The 12030-nt window shown below is 36.8% G+C and overlaps 1 protein-coding gene across 1 annotated transcript; it reads right to left on the minus strand.

The window, feature by feature from the left end:
• Positions 1-1570: 1570 nt before the first annotated feature.
• LOC130950132 (leucine-rich repeat receptor protein kinase EMS1) lies at positions 1571-5538 on the minus strand. The gene has a single exon (XM_057878677.1). It carries the CDS (start codon positions 5536-5538, stop codon positions 1720-1722), a length of 3819 nt encoding a protein of 1272 aa, XP_057734660.1. The 3' UTR covers positions 1571-1719.
• Between the last annotated feature and the right edge of the window lie 6492 nt (positions 5539-12030).

The following is a 12030-nucleotide window of genomic DNA, read 5'->3' on the forward strand; positions in this document are numbered from 1 at the left end:
GTTCAAGAGTCAAGAACTGAGGCGTAGGATAATTGATGGGTTGTCTATGGAGGTTGGAGATGGAAGAGAAACTCGATTTTGGGAGGATGCCTGGATGCTTGGAGGGTTGCTGAAAGATCGATTCCCTAGACTCTACTCTGTTTCAAACCAAATAGGATCAGTGATAGGGGATTGTGGGTTTTGGGATGGGTTAGAGTGGATATGGAACTTCCAATGGCGCCGACAATTGTTCCAATGGGAGTTGGAGCTTGTGAACCAGCTACTTGATGAGTTAAGGCTGGTTAGACTTGCATCTGACAGGCAGGACAAAATTGTGTGGAAATATGATAAACAAGGTGTTTTTACAACTAAATCCCTTGTGCAGGTAATGCAGGCGGACATGGTCCCGGAGGAGATCTCAAGCTATAGCTTTACAAGTTCTATTTGGAAAGGACTCGTGCCACCAAGAGTGGAGGTGTTTGTGTGGTTTGCATTGACTGATAGAATCAGTACGAAGGAGAGACTGAGTCGACTTGGAGTTATTAACCAACAAGATACCTTATGTGTATTATGCAATAATTGTGTTGAGTCTAGTCACCACTTGCTTGTAGGATGTAGCTTTTCTTGGCAGATTTGGTGCGCATGGCTATCTTATACTGGTAGATTATGGTCTTGTCCGGGCTCGTTGAAGGAACATTTCCTAAGTTGGACAGAGGTCACAGCTAGAAAGGCGGATCGCAAGGCATGGATGGTTAGCTTCTGCGCGATTATCTGGAATTTGTGGTTGGAAAGAAATAGAAGACTATTCCAGAACAGGAGTAAAGGAGTGGAGGAGATCGTTGACATGTGCTCTATGAACTACAAGGAGTGGATAGGTGCAAATCCCTTTGGTTGTTGATGGCAATGCCGGAGATAACATGGGGATATAAGTTTCTATTGTGTTGATGATTGTTTGTTTTTATGTTTACTAGACGTTTGTCTTGCTCCACTTCAAGTGTTGAGCTCCACTTTCAAAAAAAAAAAAGCCGTATATGTTGTTTTTTTTAAATGTAATAAAATGATTTTTTAAAAGAAAATTAAAGTGAACCCATGATTAAATAATAATCATATCTGTCACCCAAAAAATAATAATAATAATAATAATAATAATAATAATAATATAGAGTGTAATGGATATTAATATCTTTAAAAAAAGAATCTTAACATGATATTTGAAAGGTCATAATGCGTTTATGATAATGTGTATGAGTAGGACTGACGATAATCGTTGGAGCTGGAGATAAAGGAAATCCAATTAGCCCAATGAATTAAGAAGGGGGGATTAATAATAATTACACAAATTTTATTGATGAAAGAATATATTCCACATTGACAACCTGAGCAGCAGGCTTTTCAGCAAACAAGTTGTTGGCATCGGTAGCACTGCAGTGGCTGTTCCTGTGAGTCTTTCTGAACGGGGCTGCATAGGGATTTGTTCAACATCACTCATACCCTATTCTACTTCATCTTCATTTCTTATTATAATAATATTATCTACATATTTAAGGCTGATTTTTTGTACATTTCTTAAACATGGGTTATGAACAAGATAATAAACGCACGAGTTCAATAAACAACTCTGTGAGTACTAATTATTATTTTGCAAAGGAGAGCTTTTACATATATATAATGAAGCTCGTGTTAGATGAGTCTGCAGTTAAATAGAAACTGAAAATACTATATATAATATGAAGCATTGAATCAACTACTATCCCCTAATCCCTTGAGGAACTTGTGCACTTGAAGCATTGTAGGGCGGTTCACAGGGTTATCTGAGAGGCATACACAAGCAATCTGCAGCATCTGAAGCATCGTTGCCTTTGAATCAGCATCAAGAACTGTTGGATCAAGAACATCAGAAGCCTCACCTTTCTTGATCTTCTGACTAACCCATCCAACCAAATTCCCACCTTCAATCTCTTTGAAATCAGGTCCGGTTGGCTCTTTTCCGGTCACCAATTCGAGCAAAATGACACCAAAACTGTACACATCTCCTCTTGTTGTGGATCTCCCACTCTGTCCATACTCAGGAGGGATGTAACCAAATGTTCCGGCTATGTCAGTGGTGATGTGAGTCTCACAAGCACTGATCAATCTTGCAAGTCCAAAGTCTGCCACTTTTGGCTCAAATTCCTCATTCAGAAGAATGTTGCTTGCTTTAACATCCCTGTGGATGATGTGGGGTATGAAACCATGATGAAGGAAAGCTAGCCCTCGAGCTGCGCCGGTTGCAATCTTGTAACGTTTCTTCCAATCCAGGATTTCAAGGGCTCCGGTCCTGTTTCTTAGCCACAAATCTAAGCTCCCATTTACCATGTACTCGTAAACAAGGACTTTCTCCTCCTCCATTGAGCAATATCCCAGCAATGCAACAAGGTTTTGATGCTTCACCTTGCCCAAGGTTTCCATCTCGGCAATGAACTCGCGATGACCCTGCGTTTTAGCTTTGCTGAGCTTCTTCACAGCAACTGTGTTTCCATTAGGCAAAGTGGCCTTGTACACAGTTCCAAAACCTCCATCTCCAATTATGTTTGCCTTGCTGAAGTTGTCAGTAGCATCGAGGATATCAGCCAAGGTTAATTTCAGAAGAGGTTGCTCAAACATTGCCACATTGATACTCAGAGGTTCTTTTGATCTGCTACTGCTCAGGAAATATAGATTTTGATCCACATAGCTGTTTAGTTTGCGCTCCTCAAGTTCCTCAGGATCACTTTGCCTCCTGCTAAACCATTTGTATAGAACAAAACCAATGCTCAGAGTTATCAGTATGACTGTAATGGCAATTGCAGCTAGCCTCCATGCGTCGCAAAAAGCCGACCTGCAAATGCTTTTGATCTGACAATTAATACCAAGCATTTTCCCACAAAGATCTTTGTTCCCCACAAATCTAGCTCTTGATAAGTTTTGGCAAATGCCACTTCTTGGTATTGGCCCTTCCAATCTGTTTTGAGACAAATCTAGGAAATTCAGATTAGCTAGGCTGCATAGCTTCTCTGGAATCCTTCCTGATAGTTTATTACTTGAAACATCAAAGTACTCTAATTGCATCAGATTTCCGAGGTCCGGAGGAATCTCTCCAGTCAACATATTTCTGTGAAGATCCAAATTTGTCATGTACGAAAGATTTCCCAAAGATCGTGGCAAGTTCCCATCGAACCAGTTCTCACTCAAATTCATAATCTCAATCCTCCAAGTCATTGAGTTTGAGAAGAGCTCCCCTACTTGGCCAGAAAGCTGATTCCTCTGGACATAAACCCCAACAAGGCTTTGCACTGCTGACAGTGAGGACGGAAGCTCGCCGCTGAGCTCATTGGAGCTCAAGTCCAAGTGTGTCAACTCTTTCATGTTTCGAAAACTAATTTGAATTGTACCAGACAGCTTATTCGCTGTCAAATTCAGCTTCACCAAACTACTCAATTTCCCAAAACTTGCAGGGATTGCACCTGAGAGTTGATTGAATCCCAGATATAAACCCTGCAGCTTAAGGGAATCTCCAAGCTCTGGTGGAATGGAACCGGACAATAAGTTGCCAGACAAATCCAAAGTTGTAAGATTAGTCAAGCGCGAGAGTGATCTTGGAATACTCCCAGATAGCAGGTTGTTACTGATCAATAGATCCACAACCACCATACAGCCCCCCAGCTCATCAGGTATGGTGCCAGACAATCTATTATGGGACAAATCAAACACACCAAGGTGCTGAACAAAGCTCAAGTCCGGTATGGTAAGTTGTCGAAAGTAGGAAGAGTTCTTATGGGGAATAGGCCCGGACAGATCATTGTGAGAAAGAACCAAACACTGCAGTTGACTCAGCTGCACCAGTTTCTCAGGAATGGAGCCATTGAGTCTATTGTTTCCAAGATCCAATGTGGTAAGAGAAATGCAATCACCGAGCTCAATTGGAATACTCCCTTCAAGCATGTTACCATTCAGATTAAGAACAGAAAGGCCAGTGAGCCTTCCAATTTCCTTTGGTATAGTACCGGAAATTTGATTATTGCTAAGAACAAGCCTTTCTAGTATAACAGCATTGCCAATCTCAACAGGAAGAGAACCCTCCAAACGGTTATTCGCGGCTGAGAATTCCATCAGAGTGGACGAATTCCAGAGACTGGAAGGAATGTTGCCAGTGAAATTGTTGGAGTCAAGGTCCAGCACCATCAAGGGAATCTCGGAAAAGTAATCAGGTATTGAACCAACAATCTGATTGTTCATGAGGACCAACTGAGTGAGGTTCTTGCACTTGACAAACACTTTCTCAATGGAGCCAGAGAGGAAATTGTCATCAAGATCAATCTCCAAAAGTGATGCAGCATTGCATAGCTCCTCAGGTATTTCTCCACTCAACAAATTGCTGCTCAAACTGAGATGCTCCATCATACTGCAGTTCCCGAGCTCCGGCGGAATCACACCGGAGAAATGATTAGCAGAGAGCAACAGAGAGTTAACACTGGTCCAGTTTCCAAGCCAGGAAGGCAATGGCCCATGAAGCTGATTCTTCTCAGCAGAAAAAGTCACAATTGGAAGCTCAGAGAGCTCCATAGGCAATGAACCAGAGAGTGAGTTAAAAGAAAGCATAACAGACCTCAGGCTTCTACATCTTCCAAGCTGAGGTGGCACTGAGCCATTGAGCTGAGCAAAAACAAGGTCAAGAATCTTGAGGTTCTCAAGTTCCCCAATAAACTCAGGAATTGAACACCTCAAGGGGTTGTAGGAAAGGTCAAGTTTTGTTAAAGACTTGAGCTTTGCCATTTCCTTGGGTAATGGACCTTCAATGGAACAGGAAGGTGAATAGAAAATCTCAAGCCTTGAAAGCTCACCAACTTCCTTAGGTAACCTCCCAGATAATCTGTTGTTCCCCACATAGAGTGCGGTGATGTTCCTCCAGTTCCCGATCTCCGGCGGAACCTCGCCGGAAAAAGAGTTGTTGGAGATGTCAAGGGAAATCAGAGATACGGGTCCTGTGAACAGAGACAAAGGTAGTGAACCTGAGAATAGATTATTGCTGAGGTCGAGGAACTCGAGTTGGGTCAGGTTTCCGATAGTCTCCGGAAGTTCTCCGGCTAGGGCATTGCCGGAGAAGTCTAGGGTGCGAAGCTCTGTGAGGAGTCCCAGCTCAGGAGGTAATTTTCCGGCAAACGAGTTGGAGCCGAGTCGGAGGGTCTCCAGCTGAGTCAAGCGGCCAAGTTCCCCGGGAAGTTCACCGGAGAGGTTGTTGTCGCCAAGGTCGAGGGTGGCGAGGGAGGTGAGAGAGAAAAGGGAGGAAGAGAGGGTGCCCCTAAGATTGCGAGAAGGGAGGGAGAGCGAGTTGACTCGGCCGAGTTGGCAAGTGACGCCGACCCAGTCGCAGTGCGGAGTTGCAGGGTGCCACGAAGGGAGGAGTTGTGGGTTGTGGAGGCTATTTTTGAAGGAAAGTAGTGAAATTTTTTCTGGGTTTTGGTTGTTTTGTTCAGCAATGGCACCGCAGAACAAGTGGAACAGGAGGAGGTAGCAGAGTCCGAGGTTGTAGTATCTCGCCATGGATGGGTGAGAGAGAGAGGGAGAGAGAGATGTTTTAATGATGGTATGGTGTTTCTTGAAGAATATGGTGTAGGCAGTTGTTGTGGTGATTGTGCATGCAAATGAAAATGCCATTGGAGGAAGCAGATGATGTTGAAGAAGAAGAAGGAGGCAATGCCATGAAGCATGTGTGAGAGAGAGTGAGAGAGAGAAGCAAAAGAAGTTATGTGTCAGAGGGGCAGCATGCATCGCACGTGACTTTCAAGCCTTCATAACGGCATACACAGTATTAGTATTACTATTACACATTTGCACTCCTCGTCCTTCCTTCATTTTAAAGATGAATAAATCACTATTCACTACTTCTGGCCGTAATTTTATCACTATCCAAATCTTTTGGTGACTTACTCTCTTAAAGATTAATGATGCACTTTCTAATTACATTAATACACAGGAATAGGACTACGACTACTACTAATTCATTTTAATCTTTTATACTAAAATATTGACGACTATTTTCCAAAATTTATATCAATAAGCTATACGTTCCTTTTTTTTGGTTGGTGTCTTCATAAGTTACATTCTATTTACAGAGGTAGAGATTTTCTTGTCTGATTTAGCACATTCAAATTTTTTTCACCCAAAAATTATTTACAGTCATGCATGTTTATATACTTAAAAATATGAATTCAATCCTATAACGTATGCACAAAAAATTAATTATTAAATTAATTATTCGTATAAAATATATATTAAAAATAATTAAATAATATATATTTATACTTAAATACATAATAATAATTATTTTTTTTTGTACATAATATGTTTGTTATGAATTAAATTATAATTTCTACTTTTTTATTTTTTTATCTTTTTCATCTATATTAATTAATTTTAAAATCCGTGCTATAATACACACCACTTTTTTGTAAAAATACAATTCTTGAAGTTTCTCTCGTTAACATTCATCTCTAAGTAATAGTTATTTCACTGTTCTCATCTAATTATCTAAGCATTATTGTTCAAACAGGAGTATTATTATGATATTATATATGCACCTATGACGTAATACGTATTAGTGTGTCGGAATTATGTTACAAGTTTCAAGTGTACGTATCTTATGGTGCCCCCATACGTGTTAATTGATCAATTATGATACAATTATTAGTTTTTTATTTGGATAAATAATATGATTATAAAACCTTGCAAAGCTATTGGCCGTGCTCCTTCAGAAAACCCGGCTTTTGTCTATCTCCTTTTTCATTGAAATCGGGGCCTGTGTCCTATCACTCTTCTTAATTTCTTTGGTTTTGTTTATGATCATCTTTTTTTTCTTTTTCTTTTCTTAATGATTGATTATTTAGATTTTAGAATAGTAGCAGTAGGATTCGCTAGGGGCTTGTGGGATTTGCACATTGCACGGCTATAGTTATCGTTTTTTTGGGTGGACTATAGTTATCTTTTGCGTTAAAGAAAGTTTACATACATATATAATTAGGATATTACTTTAATAAAGATAGTAAAATATTTTTTTAAAACATTTATATGTATTATGTTATTATTTGATTTTTTTATTGAATTGGTTAATAATTTATTTTTTAATAAATTAGAATAACATTGATTTATTATAGTAATAATAATAAACCTAATTGTTTGTATTATAATTATAAAACTCGATTTTATATGATCGAATTACACAATCTAAATCAAATATCTTTAAATTTTTTGATAAAAAGATAAATATATCTTTGATTTTTTATTTGTGGACATTTAAATCCCTAAAAATTTAAAAATACAATTAAATCTCTAAAAAAATAGGTTTATTGTTATTGTTATAAAAAAATCGGTTTTATTTTAATTTGTTAAAAAATTTAAAATAATCAATTCATTAATACGTTCAATAATAATGCGAAATATAAGCGTCTTTACAAAAAGACGTTTTAAGCTGGATCGAATTCTTGACCTTTCGGATCTAGAGCTCTAATACCATTTCATGATACCACTCATTCCAAAAACTGATGGAAAAATATAACACTAATGATTATATCCCTAAACCTCCATTGTACACATTATACAAATATAATATTTCATTAGTCCCTATACTTCCTTTTTTTTGTTTCTTTCCACATTTGCATGGCTTGGCCATCAATTCCAATTCTCTCTATTATGTGTTTCTTTTTCATGAAATATGTTACTTTACTTAGTACGTACTAATACTATTACACATTTTTATGTAGTTTAGTGGTGTTAGATTTTCTTGTCGTTATTGATGAACCATGAAGTATAATAAAAAAAAAATCAGCAGATATTTAATAGAAAATTTGGGGTGGGGAGATATATTTGTACGGATTTGGCTGTTGAGAGTGTTGGGCTTGAGATGGTGCATAAACAGAACACGACAAGGAAATAATATAAAGGTAAAAAGCAAACTTTCTACTTTCAATAATGTTAAAATTTTCAGTCATCTAATTATATAATTAATCATACTAATAAGGTGTAACCGGAAAAAAAATATTGTACTACCGAGTACGGATAGATTGAAAATATAACAAAAATACCTTACAGTGTATGTACTGCATTTTATTTCAACGAAATATAATATAAAATATATACATTAGCATGTGATACAATAATGGGTTTATCTATGCAGCATACATGAATTCCATTGTTCCATAGGGTGATCATCTCTTGCTAATATGATGATTATATTTATTATTATTTAATTAAATGCAATAGCGGCGATAGGTGATAGCATATGAACACATAATTAGTTGGCTACTAATAATGCAATGCAAATAATAGCTTAGCTCGGCTCTAGGTTCAGCGTGCTACCCTAATTTGAGTAATTTCCCATATTCAACTTTGTGCGTCTTTTTCTTTTTTAATTCTTAAATTTGCATCAATCGTATTCAAAACTTGAACAAGTTGGTTGCATGTTTAATGGTATATGAAGTTTAATCAATGTGATGAACCATGGCATGCCTTATAATTAAGGTAGCGTTTGTTTCCAGGTACTGAGACAGAGACTGAGAGACTGAGACTCAGTATTGTGTTTGTTAGTCCAGAGACTGGTACTAAAATTTCTGTCTCTATCTCTAAAATTTCAGTATTTCAGTACCTCCAAAAAGTAGGGACGCAGGGGACTGAAATTTTTAGAGATGGAGACTGAAACTTTAATAACATTTTATACCTAAAATACTTTCATTTCAATTAATTAATTTTAATTTTACCCTTTGTACAAATTAAATTAGAGTTTCATTCTTGTTTCAATTCCTGTCTCTCATTTTGCACCAAATAGAATACTGAGATTTGTTTCAATCCCTGTCTCTTAGTCTCTATCTCTCAGTCTCAATCTTTCTATCTCTGTCTCTTCACTAAACGCTACCTAAGTGTTCAAAATACTACTACTATAGTACTGTTGTTTGAATATGCATTGAAAAATGTTTGGGTCCGTCATTATAAGGGCAATTGACCTTATTTGTGTAGGGCAAGTGATTTGAAGGGACGTGGGGTGATGAGTGAATGACCCACCAGATGAGAGTGATTAGGGCATCAAACCCAAATTGTTCTTTTGTCTCAGGCTGAGCTGTCGCTTCCCCAGAAAGCATGCTATTCCTGGGAATCTTTTTCAATCCCTGCATCCTCCATTCCTACCATTTCCTTATTCCCCTTTTACCCTCTCCCTTTTTCTTGGGCCCCATGAATATTAGAACACATTCACTCATTCTAGCTCTAGAGTTTAGTGATTCATATCATTTACCTATAATTCATCTTACTTTATTTTAGCCACCCTAAAATAAATAAAACTAGAAAGCACTTTTGAAAAAGACTTTTTAGTGTCAATATTTTTTACTAAGAATATTAATCCTGTTCTTGATATCATGCGAGCTTCAACAAGTAACATAATTACGAGTGAAATGAAATGATGAATCATCAATGTAATATAACTATCTCATTAAATTTTGACTTGACTGTCCAGTTTGCAATTTGTATCTCCAATAAGTACTCTTCCTTAATTTGAGTCAAAGTTTGCATTTTAGTTTAGTTGGTTCCAACTTCCAAGTCATTGTTATTGCATCATCACTACTCAAGTCCATGTTGGTAAATGTGGTTTATGAAAACAGCCACCTAATTTACCAACTATAGTCAATTCAAAAAAGTCTAAGTTGTTATTCAATGTGAATAATTGAACCTGCGGGCATTATAATTTTGGAAGAAATGTTTGTTGGGTATAGGAAGGCATAGAGTTTCTCTCTTGCTCCAGCTATTACATTATGAAAAGGACAGATATAATTGAGTTTAAAGTTTAAACAAAAAAGCCTTGCTTATTTATACAAATGAGGCCCAAATCTGAAATCTAGACTTGACTCATTGCTAATACCGTACCATGTCCAGTGGTCCCTAACTAGACTCACCCTTTGCTCGTGACTTTTGTGACTTGTGACTCAACACAATACACATACATACTATGACATATCTACTTATCTATATATTAACACATTAATTTGAAATAATGAAATTACCGACATATATAGGTGGTCCTTATTGAGTTAGAGAGGACAAGCAGGAAAACATTTACGGCCAATAACTATCGCTATCAATCTAATTTATGTTATAAGCATAATCCAGATATGAACCCAAGTAGTTTCTTTCTTGTACTGAATCAAACAAATAAAGTTCATAACATTCCCATCACCAATGCATCCTGCAATCTTGACCCATCACCATCCCATACTCACTTTTTATCCCTGTCCTTCTACTCTCACCTCTCAGCTTTCATTGTCTCACCTAGACTTTAATTTTTCACCCTTCTATATATAATACAACACTCAGGCTCACCACTTATGTTGTTGTAAACAAATTTAGTGTAATAACTAATAACACACATACATTATGTGTTAGGTGAAGTGACTGGTTTCCACTAATTACTCTCATTAATATATTATCTCCTTACAAGTTTTTTTCTTGACCATGTTTTTCACTTGTCCTTTCCCATTATAGAGAGCCGGTTTTTTGGTTAACTATAACTACAAACTATTGAGTTATTTATCATAAGCACTATAGTATATTGTTGATCTCTTAATTACTTGTAAGCCATAATTAAGGATAGATAGAGATAAGACTTGACTGTTTTTCTGGACCCCAATTTGAATTTACAGCTGCATGTGAATCTGCTAGCTATATCTGGCCTTCTTCTTGTTGCCAACTACATACACCATCTCATTTTTATAAAAGTGGAAGTTGTCACCTTTGTTATTATTATCATGTACTTTTACTTTGGATGTAAAGAAATGGAAGGACATTTAGGAACACATACTATCATCTTTCTTCCAGTTCTATCTTATTACAAATAAATATTGCTAACTTATTTGTTGATCATTAAAAGTTTTCAAATGAAATGTCATGGCTCGAGTTTTGATAACTAATTAATAACTAGGCATCCAAGAGAGGAATATGGAAGCAATGGAATTGGAACAAGTTGATAAGAATTGATAAATGCATTATGCAAGCAAGCTCAGCTCCTTACACTCAAAATTAGCAAACAAGGTACCCTGAATTTGTATGAGCAACTTATGTAGTTGCTATATAGAATAAGAATAGTAGAATACTGAATACCCCCTCTTCCCTTCTTATTAATTACCATTACTGCATTGACAGGAGAAAAAAGGATCAGATCAGAGTTCCTATTAGTGGCACATTTTCTAGGGAAAACAAAAGAAGGCATCTACAAACCACATGCAACTTACACTTCTCTCTACTGCACACACACAGTAGCCATGTATCATGCTTTGCATTCGTCACTTACAACATGTGTTAGCTAAAGTGGCAAAAGAAACCAAATTAATAATGTCTTTGGTGATGTAATGTATGAATAATATTATTACTTATTAGGATCATATGGGTCCCGATTTGGGTTGAGGCCTTAAATTCATTGGAAGCGTGCACGCTTAATAGAAAACATGTTTCCTCAGTTGGATCATTGAGGATTTTGAAAATGCAAGTATTCTTGGACTAAAATTGGAATATTATTGAGAAAGATTGTGATATGACTCTGCTGTGATGGTGTGACCAATGGCTTATTATTATTGGCAAGAGAGACAGAGAAATCAAAAAGGAGATTCCCATCCTATTTTTTCACTTGATAATTGATGTATTCAGATTTTCATTTAATTTCTTGCTAAACTTATTTGTAGTTTTGTAATTTTCTATATACAATATATGTATGATATCTTTTAGACTTTAGAGCAAGTGCTGGGACTTCAACTTCATCATTCATCGTCCTTCATGAATCATAACAATAACAATGGATAAGATATGGATGGATCTATACTCAAGTGGAGAATTTGTTGAAGGGATTATTAGTTTGGAGTTCACTTCTCTAAAACCATGCCACTTTTTTTCTCAGAAAAAATCAGTTGGCAGTGTGATATTCTGACAGCTTATTCAGAGAACATAACAAATGAGTACTATCACTTCACTCACAGTTGCTATCTCTATTTTTCAAGAAAAACA

The sequence above is a fragment of the Arachis stenosperma genome, chromosome 9, assembly GCF_014773155.1.
Source record: "Arachis stenosperma cultivar V10309 chromosome 9, arast.V10309.gnm1.PFL2, whole genome shotgun sequence".
NCBI lineage: Eukaryota > Viridiplantae > Streptophyta > Magnoliopsida > Fabales > Fabaceae > Arachis > Arachis stenosperma.